The following is a 15,675-nucleotide window of genomic DNA, read 5'->3' as shown; positions in this document are numbered from 1 at the left end:
ATGAGAAGAAGTTCTGTGAGGGTTTTTTTTTTTTTCCTTTTTCTATAGAAAGCATTGTTTCCTCTTCCATCATCCCATTCTTAATACTTTTTTTTTAGTTGAATTTAGACTTTTCTGAAATTTTGTTTTACCACTTTATGGCACAAAACTAAAATTGGTGGAACAAAAACACAGGGACTGACAGAAAATCCATTAGATAAGAAACCCGTTGCTTCTCGAAGAGGCCAGGCCACCAAACAGATCTCCTTCCCCAAGATTATACCTAAGTGAAACCATCAGGTCGATGCACCTTATCAGCTCACCAAGTCATTTATTAGAAACAGCTCTCCCCAAGACAAAATCTTCCTTGGGTCAAAGATTTGCTCATTTATGTTCTTATTTGGGTATATTATAGATGATATCCCCATACATACAAATTCTATCATTTTTCTTTTTCACATATTATTCATCCCAGATTAAAGAAGCAAAATACCTGTCAGTATTCAGAAAGTACTAAGTGTCCACTTCTAAAACTAGTTTTGTTACTTGGAGGCAAAGTAAGTTCATTTAAAATTATTTATTTGTCTTTCAATTGTTCACAAATAAAACTTTATGGGATGTTTTAGATAAACTAAGTTTGATTCATTGTATGTTTTTATCAAATTATACTAGTAAGACAAGTCATTTTTATGCTTTTATTATATATACAAACCAATATTTTTAAAGTACAGATATACACAAATTCATGTCTTTACACATGTGTAAATTCATGTGTCCAGAATTATTCTTCCAATCTGTCCATAAGGCAGCAAATGTTTATTAAACTCCTTCCATGTGCAAAGCACACAGGTTTTGTGAAAATCAATGGTAAGACAAATATTGCACTCTTGAAGCTGATAGAGACAAACATGCGAAAAACCTACATAATTACGTCAGAATAAAAGAAAACCACAAGAAATGTAGTGTAGGAACTCCAAGGAAGAAATTATTAATTCCACTTTGGGAATCTATTTTATGGTATACAGGCATACCTCACTTTATTTTGATTTCCTTTATTGTGTTTCACAGATAACTGTGGTGTTTTTTTTTGTTTGTTTTGTTGTTGTTGTTTTTTTTTTAACAGACTGAAGCTTGCGGCTACCCCATGTCGAGCAAGTCACTCGGTGCTATTTTCCCAGGAACATTTTTGCTCACTTTGTGTCCACATTTTGGTAATTCTCCTAATATTGCAAGCTTTTGCATTGTTTGTTATGGTGATCTGTGAATCAGTGGTCTTTGACGTTACTATTGTAACACCTAATTGTTTATGGCACCATGTACCACACCCATATAACATAGAAGACAGCGAACTTAATCGTAAATGTTGTGTGTGCTCTGACCACTCTACTGACCTAATGTTCCCCCATCTCTCTCCTTCTCAGGCTACTCTATTCCCTGAGACTCAACAATACCGAAATTATTATTCAAGTGAGAGAAAGAGTCGCACATCTCTCACTTTATTTTTAAGTTTATTCATTTATTTAGAGAGAGAGATTGGGAGCAGGAGAGAGGCAGAGAGAGGGGGAGAGAGAGAATCCCAAGCAGGGGCTATACTGTCAACACACAGCCCGACACAGGGCTCAAACTCATGAACCGTAAGATCATGACCTGAGCCAAAATCAAGAGTCGGAGGCTTAACAAACTGAGCCACCCAGGCGCCCCTCTCACTTTAAATCAAAAGCTAGAAACGATGAAGCTTAGTCAGGAAGGCATGTCGAAAGCCAAGAGAGGCAAAAAGGTAGGCCTCTGGAGCCAGTTAGCCAAGTTGTGAATGCAAAGAAAAAGTTCTTGAAGGATATTAAAAGTGCTACTCCAGTGGACATACAAACGATAAGAAAGCATAAAAGCTATGTTGCTGATATGGAGAAAGCTTGAGAGGTCCGGATAGAATATCAAACTGGCCACAACATTCAACGTTCCCTTAAGCCAAAGCCTAATCCAGAACAAGGCACAAACTCTCTTCAATTTTGTGATGGCTGAGAGAGGTGAGGAAGCTGCAGGAGAAAAGTTGGAAGCTGGCAGAGGTTGGCTCATGAGGCTTAAGGAAAGAAGCCGTCTCCATAACATAAAAATGCAAGACAAAGCAGCAGCTGCTTATGGAGAAGCTGCAGCGAGTTATCCAGAAACTCTAGCTAAGATCATTAATGAAGGTGGTTACGCTACACAACAGATTTTCAGTGTAGATGAAACAGCCTTCTAGTAGAAGAAGATGCGATTTCATAGGTAGAGAAGAGAAGCCAATACCTTCTCCTCAGGCTGACCCCCTAACAAGAGGCTGATGCAGCTCGTGACTTGAAGTTGAAGCCAGCGCTTATGGATCATTCCCAAAATCCTAGGGCCCTTAAGAATTATGCTAAATCTACTCTGCCTGTTCTCCATTTAAGGAACAACAAAGCCTGGATGGCTGTACATCTATTTAGAACATGGTTCACTGAATCTTTTAAGCCCCCTATTGAGAACTATTACTCAGGAAAAAAAAAAAAAAAAGATTTCTTTCAAAATACTGGTTATTGACAATGCGCCTGACCATGCAAGAGCTCTGATGAAGGTGTGCAGTGAGATTAACGTTGTTCTTATGCCCACTAACACATTCATTCTGCAGCCCAAGGATCAAAGAGTGATATTGACTTTCAAGAATTATTATTTAAGAAATACCTTTCATAAGGCAAAAGCTGCCACAGTCAGTGATTCTTCTGATGGATCTGGGCAAAGAAAATTGAACGCCTTCTGGAAAGCATTCACCATTCTAGACAACATTAAGAACATTTGTGATTCATAAGAAGAGGTTAAATATTAACATTAACAAGAGTTTGGAAGAAGTTGATTCCAAATCTCACGGATGAGTTTCAGGGGTTCAAGACTTCAGTGAGGAAATAACTGCAGAGGTGGTGGAAATAGTGACTAGAATTAGAAGTGGAGCCTGAAGATGTGACTGAATTGCAGCAACCTCCTGATAAAATTTGAATGGATGAGGGGGTGCTTGTTATTGCTTGTTATGGATGAGCAAAGAAAGTCATTTTTTGTTTCTTTGTTTGTTTTTTGAGAGGGGGAGAGGGGCAGAAAAAAAGGGAGATCATGGCCTGAACCAAAATCAAGGGTTGGACGCTTAACTGACTGAGCCACCCAGGCGCCTGAAAAGTGGTTTCTTGAGATGGCATCCACTTCTAGTAAAGATACTGTGAAGATTCTTAAAATAACAAAGGATTTAGAATATTAGATAAATTTAATTGATAAGAAGTGGCAGGGTTTGAGAAAACTGACTCCCATTTTGAAAGAAGTTCTGTGGATAAAATGCTCTCAAACAGCATCACATGCTAGAGAGAAATCTTTCATGGAAGGAAAAGTCAATCAATGCAGCAAACTTTGTTGTTCCCTTATTTTAAGAACTTGCCACAGACATCCCAATCTTCAGCAACCGCCACCGTGATCAGTCAGCAGCATCAACATCGAGGCAAGAACCTCCACCAGCAAAGTGATGGCTTGCAGAAAGCTCAGAGGATGGTCAGCATTTGTTAGCAATAAAGGATTTTTTATTAAAGAATGCACGTTTTGTTATACACAGTGCTACTGCATACTTAACAGACTGCAGTATAGTATAAACATAACTTTCGCATGCACTGAGAAACCAAAAAAATTATTTGACTCATTTTAATGCAATATTCCCATTACTGTGGCAGTCTAGAACCAAACCCACAATATCTCCAATGTATACCCTCACAATCAAGGATAGGTACAGAAATTGGGGGGGGGGGGCATGGTGGGAGGCTTTTCAGCCTCAAGGAAAGTACCAACAATGGTGAGAAGCAAGAGCATACACAAGAGACATGGAGATTGGCAAGTACTCCACTTTGGCTAGAGTCCATGTCTGAGATGTGACTGGCAGGGGATGTCTGTCCAGGATGAGGGGAGACTGTGAACACCACGTTAAGGTGCTTGGATTCTATTTTGTAAGCAAAGGAGAAAGACTGAAAGTTTCTGCAAAAGGAAAACCACATAATTCAACCTTTGTTTGGGAAGCTAACTACATAACAGGTGAAGAATAGACCAAAAACATGAATTCTGGAGTCACAGAGAATAGTTCAGAGAATATTTTAACGTTCTTGGGGGAAAATACAACTTCCTGAACAAAAAGGCTGGCAGCAGGAATGGAAAGGGAAGCAACAAACATTTTGGAGAGCCGAGCTGAATAGAAAGTTGTGACTGAGCAGACACTGTAAGTAGGTTAAAGGTTATAACAATAGAAAAGTAATAGTATACATGTTGGTATTGGTTTACTTTATTTCAAAAGTCAAAGTCAAATGTAGACAGTATGCTTTCCCACAAAACCCAGATGTTCCCTAAGAATCTTTCCAGGTGCTACTTCAGGCAGCCAGCGCTTAGGAACAACTGATTGGTAAACACAAAATTGAAGCAATTTGCCATCTCCACTCAAAGCTCTATCTTTGCCAAGAGTTGGGGGCGGGGGGTGGGGGGCCACAGGGGTAACATATCACAAAAGTACATTGAAAGAAAGGCACAGATATCTATTAATATCAAACATTGTTCATTTTCAGGGTGAAGAAAGCTAGCTATAGATCCCTGGAACAGCAACAGTAGAATTGACATCCCTTCGGGAGAATATTAAGTGAAATGAGGACTTTGAAGTGGGAAGCGGTTGGCATTAGAGACAGTCTACCTTAATATCCCTTTAAAAACTCAGACACTGGAATTAGGGCCTAGGTTTTCAAATGGCATTGCCAATCATAAGATTTCCTCAAATCAAAGCACGTTTACATTGTATTTCAAGGTCTCACTTCCAGTGCCAATGACTTATCAAGCTCTGAGTGACATCCCAGGTCATCTAAACCAGGGATTCAACCATCCAAGAAATGATGCTTTCTCAGAGTACTGGTGGCATTGCCAAAGGTCACAGAGGCAGTGTCAGAAACACAACGTAAGCCTGGGGATTTCCCAGACTTCACTGACATATTCCACAAGGAAAGAAGAAGCCACATAAATGACATTCAAGTGACAAAATGACGTCAGTGAAACAAAGAAATTAAAACCATTTAATTTAAACTGTGAGACATATCTTAGGTTGAAAATCAATCATCTTTCAGCTAGTATACTTCAAACTTCTCTCCAAAAACATTTTTTAAATTCACCAATTCAAATTACCAATTAGGAGAAACATTCACTACCCACTTAATATTGATTATGCCTCCTTTTCCCAATGCCTACAAAGAGGCTTTGGATGAAACCTCTAACATAAAATCAATTGCAATCAGCTTTGTAGTGTTTCTGCTTCCACAATTAATTTGAACATTGAGATAGCAAGGTAATAAGCTCTGTCCAAACTCTCTCTCATTCTTTGCTTTATGGCTGGGAAACATGAAAACCTATTGAAGACATTAAAGAAGAATGATTGAGCTTTCAATTACCTAGAAAGCCACAAATAATGTGATCTTCCCTTTACAGGAGTACATTTAGATAAAAAAAGATTGTTAAGAATGCCCACAACATCATACACACAGAGATGACACAAAATATAAAGTTCTGTGGGCACTGAGAAGCAAATTTCTCAAAATGACTCTAAAACCACTAATATACTAACTAACGCTGAGAAACATGTTAGTTTCGATCAGGTATGACAATTATAACCATATCTGGTTCTCTGCACTCTCTTGACAATTGAGATATTCTTAATATATATATATACATCCTTAATATATATATTAAGGATGTATATATATATATATATTTGCAGAGAGAGAGCAACTAATTAGCCAAGTAGAAAATATTGACTTTTACAGTTACGTCACAACGCAGTTAGTCAGAATACTTGCTGACATTTTCAATATCTAAACAATTATTTTATTTACACAGAATTCTGAAGAGCATATTTGTCGTGAAAGGAAACCCTGGAATCTATTATTGAAAAGCAAGCAAGTTAAGTGGTGACTTCATTATTAAGAAAGCAGGGGATGGAAATGACAGAGCTTGCAGTCGGTTCTCAACTCCAATGGTATGTATGAATGTCACATAGTCAATTCAATTAATTTCCCTCTACTTTTCATTTACCAGGTCCATCACCTTTGTCCAGCATTTAACTTTCATCTCACGCTGCCTGCTGATTTCTAGTTAAAAAGCCCTCTCATTACTTAATTTCCCACAGCTTCATTAGGTAACTCAGCAGCAGAAAAAGGTAAGAATCGATACTTGGAAGTCAAACACCAAATTGTTAAGGTTTATGGCACTCATCTGAACTGTTTCTACCCACAGCTCTCACCAACAGGGAACAGAAACGGCACAGAGGAACTGTACTCCCCTTTGTGATGGTATTGATATCATCTACTATAATTGTGTCTCTCAGCTTTGTCCTTTCTCTTTAGTTCCCAACACATCAATACTGATAGGAAAGAATCCCACCCTTAAAGCCTAAAATGAGTAACTTATGGAAGAATGCCAGAGTATGTCTAGTGGACAGAAGCATGCACCTAAGAACCAGACATATATGGACTGGGAACTCAACCTCACCACCTCCTTGATGTGCGACTTAGGCCAAATTATTTAAACCTTCTTTGAACCTCAATCTCCTCACCTATAAAATAGGACATAAATCTCCTGTTTTATAGAAATTGTGAGGACTGAGTGAATCAGTATATGTTAAGTGTTTTCTACATTGTCTCGCATACATTTTGACTTTAAATAAAATATATAGCATGTTTCTTGACTTCATTACTTTAGCTTATAATTGAATAGTTGTACGGTCTAACAGATAGAAATGCTTCCCAGGGACTATCAATGATACTTTGCTTCTTCGGTGTTTCACAAATTTAACTGATAATTCCCTCAGTGCTTGGAGTTTTATTCTTTATAGACTAAAATTGACAAAAGGTCTCATAATTCGAACAAGAATACGCAAGAACTAATGTCTCTGGCTGAAGAGGCTATAAACATTGATGGTTGTAATACATTTGAAAACACTAAGGTATTGTAAGTCAGGCCGTGAACATTGGCCCTTGGGACAAGGCACCTTTTAAATATATCTCACTTTATTATTGGCAATAAAAACCTTCTCCGCCATCAGCCTGAATTATCATCTAGTTGGATCCGTTTTATCACATGTAAGACACGAAAGAGTTGTCTAAATGCCAGCCCACTGATTTTGTGGGTGGGATACAAGAATATGCTTTCCTTCTAAAACTTTGTTGTTAAACACTACTTCCAATCTGTCAAATCCCATTGGGGCCACGTGTCTCACTGTGTGTGTTGTTGTGTGGTGTTGGGAGCCATGGGGTAGAATCTGTAGGAACTTCCTATGCATTTCCAAATCCACACTCTTGTGACCACTTTTACTCTGTACCTCCCCCACACTGCATTTCACGTTTCTATGACTTCCCATACTGATTATAAATTTGTCCAAAATACAGGTGCCCTCTCTTCTGTGTTGCTTGTATGCCACCTCGTAACGTATTCATAAAAAACTTAGCTAAGACTAACAACTACTAAGTGCATTTCTTGTGACAGGCACATTCCTGGGCACTTTGTAGACTTTATTTCATTTACCTCTCCAAGAAGACTATAAATCTAGTTTTAAAATCATTTCTGTATTACTGATTAGGAAATTAAATTCTAGAAGTTGAAATAAGATACCCAAAATAACGTTCCAAAAAGGGATAAAACTGGGATTTAAAGACATCTGTCTGGCTCCTAATTCCACTTTCTTGCTGCTATACTCTGCTGCCCCAAATTCTCATTAATCTTTAAATGCAACTTTCTCATGGGAATAAAAGTATTTAGAAAGGTGCAGCCAGTAGTTTAGACTTGACTCTGCTCACTTAAAGAGGAATAGGGGGGAATAATGAAAATAAGCTATTAAAATCCCCTTGAGAAGATAGCTTACTAATAACTTCAGTCCTAGAAAACTATCCTCAGGAGAAAAAAAAAACATAACTGCTGTCAAGTGTTCGTGAATAAGAATACTCATTAGCGTTATTGTGAATAGTAACTTTTTGAAATAAATTTTGGAAAATAAGAGAGAAGTCAAATAAATAGTGTGTGCATAAAATAGGCTAGAGACACAGAGGGTTATTTTTTCAAAAACGAATGACAGCAATATATACATGATATAATACAAAAAATACAGAAGATAAATTATGTAGAATATAGTATGATCCCATTATATAATGTGAGCATACACACACACACACACACACACACACACACACACACTCAAGGGAAAGAGAGGGACTGTAAGTATGGCGTTATAAATGGGAAAGAAGTGAACTAAATGTTCATAGTTTGGGGCGCCTGGGTGGCTCAGTTGGTTAAGCGTCTGACTTCAGCTCAGGTCATGATCTCATGGTTTGCGAGTTCTAGCCCCGTTTTGGGCTCTATGTGACAGCTCAGAGCCTGAAGCCTGCTTCAGATTTTGGGTCTCCCTTTCTCTCTGCCCCTCCCCCACTCATTCTCTCTCTCTCCCTCTCTCTCTCTCTCTCTCTCTCTCCCCCTCTCTCTCTCTCTCTCTTTCAAAAATAAAACATTAAAACAATTTTAACATTCATAGTTGGATGGAATATGAGCGATTTTTATTTTGTATGGATATCCATTTGTAATTCTGAGTACTTAACTAGTATGAAAAGCAGTATTTTAACGCACATAGATGCAACAACTTATTTAACCCTCAAAACAAATACAAGTCACAGGGGCTATTATTCTCCCCACTTTACAGATGAGGAAATTAAGGAACAGAGTCATTAAGTAACTTTCCAACGTTTCACAGCCAGTAGTGGTAGAACTGGTCTAGTTCCACACCCATGCTCTTCAAGGCTAAGTAAAACTGGCTCTAATAAGCAAATGTTATTATTATAAAACAGGCTAACAACTGCATAAAACCCCTTTGAGAGGGATTGTTTTTCTTCCCTGTCTTGAGTGAAACAAGTAGGGAGGCTTCTGCCTGTTCTGCCACAAAAAGGTATGTAAAAGAGCACAGACGTTTACACCCTTTTCCTTGGGGCCCTGCTTTGTGAATTGCGTCCAGACTCACATTCTCCACATCCCAGGGCTGTTTTAGAACATCGCAGGCCCCAAATATTAAAAAATACAAAGGGCAGACCAAAACATTGGTGGAACAACCACATGAGTAAGGCTTTTGTCTGCTAAGATATACCTGGACACCTTGCACATTGAGACTTTAAGATCACAGTACAAATGCCCCAGTACAAATATTCCTGAAACTCTGGGGCTAAGCCAAACCCAAATAGGGCTGAAAAAAGCATCGTGGGGTCACTACAATTTTGAACCACAGGACTTCAGGAACTACAGAGCCAGAAGAATAGGATGCTATGCCCATACCACACTTGGCCCTCAGTTTACCTATTATTAACAGCATAACAGGCGTTCTACTTCCCCTAGCATATAGTAACATTATCAGTTAACAATTAACTTCAAACTTCTTGTCTTTTTTGAAAAGGGTAGAATATGTCTAAAAGATAAACCAACAGGGACTGGGGTATAAACCCCAATTGCTGTGTTTGAACTCTTTCCTCTTTTGCCATAGATAATAAGAACAGCGAATGCACCTACTTCAACCAAACTGGGCCAATCCCCGCTGGACCAAGCAGATTTTCTCTCTTGCAATACGAATTTGCTTTCCCAGGTGGTCTGGAACTGGAACTGTAACATGTAAACTTGCAAAGTATATGCTACCAGTGGATGGAGAAACAGAAAAACAAAGTCTTCAAAGTAAGAGAATAAGGAAGAAGCGGAAAGAAACACATGAAAAAGTGAAGAAAGCAAAAAGCATACAGAATTTCAATTATCTTCTTGTTTCATTCACAATACACTTGCAAACTGTCACAGCCTCTCATGGATTCTGAAACCACACGGCCCCACTTATTCTAAGCAGAGAAGCAAGACCACAAAAGTGCTGAACCGGACACTGTCATTTCTAATGTGTCATTTCTAATAGTGACAGTCCAACAGCAACAAACTTTTTCCTTTGTATAATCTTTTACAAAAGGCCTCTGAACAGTGAGGTGTATGTAAGTAACACATGTTTAACAATGGGCTCTCCAAAAAAAAACCAAAAAACAAAAAACTAGATGCATAAATGTGTGTATGCATGTGTGTATTTATATAATTTGTTATAAACTTACCGACATATAGTATGTGTAGCTGAGCACACAACTTCTAAATAATAATAATAATAATAATAATATTTTTACTTAAATTCCATAAGGCCAATTGATTCCCACAGAAGGTCTTAAGTACAGACAACAACAAAATCATAAATCAAGCCCTGATCTTGACTTTCAGTATTTGCCAGTTTCCATGGTGTAAATATTCGCCATGGCCAACTTCAGTCTACCAATAGGACGTCACTGAACAGGACTGAAGAGATGAGCAGTAGCACAAGATTGCATAATATTTTCACCACGCGGATTAAAAAGAGCATAGATGTCATGAAAGAGTAAACAGTGAACTGTAGTAAAACAATTAGGAAGTGACAACTTTTGACTATGCCTTTATTTTAAAATATAATGCATTAATTTTAGGTTTATATCATTTAATTTTTAATAACCACTATATTTAACAACTGGTGGACAAATTCCTGTCCCAATCCCATTTAAGTCTGGTCCAGCACACCCCTGAAAAGTTATCTCCTCGCACCTGTGTAGGGCAGGGATTGCTAATCCGTATAAAATGACTACAGTCACAGTCATTTCCTCATCAAACAGGTAAACATTTTAATGTGTATCATCAGCACATGGTAAACTTGTTAAAAGCCCAGATTCCTGGGCCCTAGTCCCAGAGATTTTGATTGAGTAGATCTGGTGTGGGTACCTAGAAATCTGTATTTTAACAGGCACGCAGCCCTCTCCATGCCAGCTGATTTATTCAGAGAATGACAGCATCCAGCATTGATGGACTACATATTCTGTGCCAGACTCAGGATACATGGATTATTCAAGAAACAAAACTTGTCCTCAAGGTGAATGCAGAGACCAAGAATTAACAACATAACTATGATACTAGTACATACCAGCTGCTTTGGGAAAACAGCAAAACCCAGTTGGGGAGAGGAGTCGTGAGAGAGATGTTTGACCTGAGTCTTGAAGAAAAGAGCACAAGCTAATCAAAAAGACAAGGGGGAAGAAGGGAGGAAGGGCTATTCAAGGCAGAGAGAGTGGCATTCAGCATAGCCCCATAGGCAAAGAGGAAGTCAGTTCACTGGCAAAACGGCACGTGCTATGGGACTGTACCACTTATTCGTGTATTGCAGCCACATTTATCTGTCACCAGTTCTAGCATATGGTAAACACATACTGGTTGGACTATATTCAGTCACAGTGTTCATGCGAGAAGTGGTGGTAGATTAGGCAAAAGAGTCATGGCCAGGTCAGATAGGACCTCACGGAATATCTAGCACAAAGTAGGGGCTCACATTTTGTATCCTTCCCTCAACCTGAGTAGTTAAAATTGGTTGTATCACCATTATAAAATTATTGCTGTGAAAGAATTTACATGTGATGGCTAACCCACAAAGTCTAGAAATACAGAATGTTCTCCCTGTTTTTTTTTTTCATTGATAAGCTAACTTCTCAGAGAAAATGACCAAAATTATGTGTTGGAAACAGTTCACTAAACCAAAGGCCCAGGGAAACAGGTGATTACTGCATATTATTTTTCCCACTGGTTTTTACCTCATTCTAATTAATCCGTTTTCAGAATACAATGGGAATGTTGTAAATGTTATTTTATGTGTGTAAGGTTGTATCATTTCAGCTATAGACATTTTAATTAGGTAACCCAATTAACTTAAAAAAAATCTATGAATTAACATAATGAGAAAAATGAATGCTGGCAGAACTAAACAGTGGATAGAAGGGAAGTCATAGGGTAGGAGCTTGTCTCTACATAAACACAGCTAGAAAAAAGCACTCATCACGTTACACACCAAGTTTGTAGCCATCCCAAAACCTCCACGCTATACTACTGTCCCTTCTGTAATGCAAGCCTTGCCCATTCTTCTCGTCTCCCCTCAAGCCCCATCTTCTCTTTGTAATATGTTCCAAGCACTCCACTCCACTATGGTCTCTTCCCTCTCTGTGCACGAACCACATCTTTGGATTTAGTCCGACGTCATCACATATTACGTAATACTTCTCTCCCAACCAGACTTTACATTTTCAGAGAACTTCTCTTACATTTCTCCTGGAGCAGAGCATAATTCTTGACATACAAAAGACATTAAACAGTTGGTGAGGGAATAGACTAATTGATTTCCGTGAATTATATTTAGCTTCAAGCTTCAATTGTTAATTTTCTCACCTCCCCCAAAATGAAGATGAAAATGTCATAAAGATTTTTTTAAAGGCCTTCGACTGGGGACAATGAAAGGAGGTTATTAAAAAGGATTCTATTCCTGAGTTGCTTTCGGAGTGTCAGCAAATCATCAGAGGTCTCTAACATAGAAAGCAAGGGAATTCCCTACTCTGCTCGTCCAGAGTAAGACTGAGAGACCTCCAGTTGAGCCTTGTTGCTAAGTGAAATTCCCCCCACACATCCTAGAATATACGCTCTTTATACTTTCATCAAAGAAGAAAGAGAAAGAGAGAGCAGGTATCCCAAGACTGCCTCTATCCCTGTCTTCTTTACTAATTGACTGCAGAACAAAAGAGGAATATTTACAGAATTCCATACTGAAACATATAGAAAACATTTATTCAGTAAATACTATTTCCAATTTCAAAATAGTTAATGTTGTTTTAACACTTCCTTTTGTGTCACAAATTGTGTGAGCACTTTTCAGACATCATGTTACGAAGCTCTGATAACATTCTATATAAGATAAATACCACAATTATCCTCATTTTAGAGATGAAGGAGCTCAGATTAAGAACTCCAAAGGAACATGACTGAGACACAAAGCCAGAATCCGTAACCAGGTCTCTTATGCCAAAGCCCGGAGGACACCATCTATGTTTACAAGATTCAATTCTCAACAATGTAAGTACTATAAGTACTTGGGTTCTATTTCAGGACTTTTTTTTTTTCTTTTGAAAACTTAAAAACAAAAAACAAGACACCAAATCAATGATACGGAAAAAAGGCTGGAACAAGGATGTCCAGGGTCTGAGGTATCAAGCTTAAACAAACTGGGTTAAAGCCAATTAATTACAAGATTCCAGGCACACCCAACACACACACACAAAAAGAGTGGTTAAATGTGGATCCCACTGGTAGAAAGACCAGTGAAGGTACAATTTCCCCATCAGTCCTAAAGAGCTTTTGGGAAACTCAGATTTAATTTATAACATTTTTATATTCATGCCAGATACAGGCCACATGCCATTCAGGCTTTGCAGGATGTTCAGCAGAGAAGAACTCTAGAAAACACACTTATTGTAGGACTTTTGGCTATGTATGATGTGTATATACTAATGACTTCCCTCGAGCATCCAATGCCAGCTTCAGGGAAAAGAAAAAGGCCTAGAAATTAATGCCTGAAAAGTGTTTTCCATATAGTTTCACCTGTTCAGTTGACAGGAAGAAATCTCAGGCAACCCTTAAAGCAATAAACATAATAAGGCAAGAGCCCCACCTTAGCTATCACTATCAGCATTAGTTATCTCCACAGTTGTGAGGTCAGCCTTAAGAGGAAGCAAGCAATCATGGGATACAGTTTCAGGGATAGCCGAAAGCCTCGCCTCTAATTAACACCTCAATTAAGGTTGCAGGTGCTTGAATTTCCACAAAAAAGAAAATCCATCCCTTGGGCTTTAGACTTAGTCCTGTGAAAATGCAAAATAAAGTACGACTGGGGTGACAGCATTTTAAGTTTCCGGGTTTATTTACATCCAAGATTCCCCTTGTTTGTTACATTCTCTCACCGCAAGTTTTGCTAAGGAAAAGAATTGGAGGGGGGCGGGGAATTTGAAGCACTGAAAACAATCCTGAGGCCAAAGTGGGCAAAAGGGAAGAGAGTTTTCCACTGAGAGAGACCCAAGTATGCAAACAAGAAAGTGGGCTCCAGAGTCAATATTATGCAAATTCTCCCTCTCCTGGTGCCGTTATCAATTTAGTATACAGTCCGCCTATCTCCTTCTCAAAATCTTCTGCGAAACAGCAATTATGCTGCTTTGTTTACAGGAAAACTGACCCGAGCAACGTCAGGCAAAGGAGTTGAAACTTACAGTCCTTGGGCAGAGTGTCAGTTGTTACAAGCACTCAAAACTGTGTCTACTGCCTGCAAGTAGAAAGTCGTGACTTCCCAGATTTCAGGTACGGCACAGATTCGTCTGCAAACAGGGCTGGAGCCCAAATCTCTACCTAACAGGCACGAGGCAAGAAGCCCGGAAGGGTGGGGGGAAGCAAGCTGGATGGCTCCAGGAAGTGGGTGGGGAGGCAGCTGCCGGGTTTGGTGCCAACTGTGGCACTAGCAGGTTCGCACACGCCTAGCGGAGGGAGTCCCGGGCCACCGCGCGCAGCGGTCGCAAGCGCTTTTGGCAATGCTGTCCCCCTTCGACTCCCGTCATCACCCAACCCAACAGCTCGGGTCTGGGACGTAAAAAGGGCTTGCAAAGTGGGCGGCGGCCGGCGTTCCCGCCGCTGAGTCACAGCCCAGCCAACTTTTACTTTTACAGCATTTCCCAGAAAGAAAACGAAAAGTCTCAGTTCCGTAGCCCACCACTCGCTTCTCGTTCCCGCTCTCCGCCCCGTGTCACTGGAGCCGGGGGTGACTCGGACCCACAGCTGGGGTGCTTCCCACTCGTCGCGCAACTTCTCACCCCAGCAAAGCCTCGGGGTGCCCCGAGCGCTTCGCAAGCGCTACCCACCCAGCAAACGGGAGAGCAGGTGGAGGGAGGGGAAGGGCTAGCCTCCTCACCTGCAGGACACCGACACCTCCACCCGCGTGGCCGGGATGGCCGCGCTCAGCTGGTTCAAGTCCCCGATGCCCGCAGTGCTGGTGTAGCGGCTGTCCATCTTGGGTGGAGGCGCCGCGGACTTGTCCGGCGCCCACATGCAGAGCTCCGGCAGACTGAGGGCTCCGAGCCCAGCTCCCGACAGCCGGGGATGGGGGTTGAGGGTGGAGGCAGAGGAAGGAGGGCGGAGGCAGCTCGCGGGAAGGGGGAGGGAAGGGGAGGCGGACCCGCGCAGAGCCGCGAGGGAACCGCGAGCCAGTCCTGACCCAGGCCGAGGCTGCCGGGGAAGTGGCGCACGGGGCTCCGGGCTTCCCTGCCCCCTCCTTGCAGGCAGCAGCCCCAGCAAGGGACACTCCGTGATCCTTTCCACGCTCTGGGTGTCAGGCTCTGAGCAGCCAGCGGGCCACCCGGCGAGGGGGGTGTGGGGGGGGGGGGTGGGCAAGAGACCCAGACCTCAACCGTCTAGGAGCGCAAGCCCCGGCCGGCTGGGCGTGCGGCTGGGGTTGTCTCCGCCTCTACACACCCACTCCCGCCTCCTGGGCCGCGACTCCCTCCTCCTGTCAATCAGGTGTGGACGGGAATGTCACGCAGTTCGCCTGCCTGAGCTGGAAGCTGGAGGTGTGGGCGCCTCTGCCCGCTCCTAACCCCCCCCCCTACCGTAGGTCCACCCCTCCCCACCCCGCGCTGGTCCTCACCGCACCCTCAAAACTCATGGAGGTCCTTGCCCTCGGGCCGAAGAGCCGGTCCG

At 41.1% G+C, this 15,675-nt stretch overlaps 1 protein-coding gene across 2 annotated transcripts in view; it reads right to left on the bottom strand.

The window, feature by feature from the left end:
- Positions 1-15,349, bottom strand: part of CPNE8 (copine 8) — a 232,092-nt gene extending 216,743 nt beyond the window's left edge. For both annotated transcript variants that reach the window (XM_019452437.2, XM_019452438.2), the window contains exon 1: positions 14,891-15,349. In XM_019452437.2, coding sequence (XP_019307982.1) covers positions 14,891-15,027 — 137 coding nt within the window. In that variant the 5' untranslated portion in view covers positions 15,028-15,349. The remainder of the gene's footprint in view (positions 1-14,890) is intronic.
- Positions 15,350-15,675: the final 326 nt, after the last annotated feature.

This window comes from Panthera pardus, unplaced genomic scaffold (assembly GCF_024362965.1).
Source record: "Panthera pardus isolate Hobbes unplaced genomic scaffold, ASM2436296v1 HiC_scaffold_6, whole genome shotgun sequence".
NCBI lineage: Eukaryota > Metazoa > Chordata > Mammalia > Carnivora > Felidae > Panthera > Panthera pardus.
This window is presented reverse-complemented; position numbering and strand designations above follow the sequence as displayed.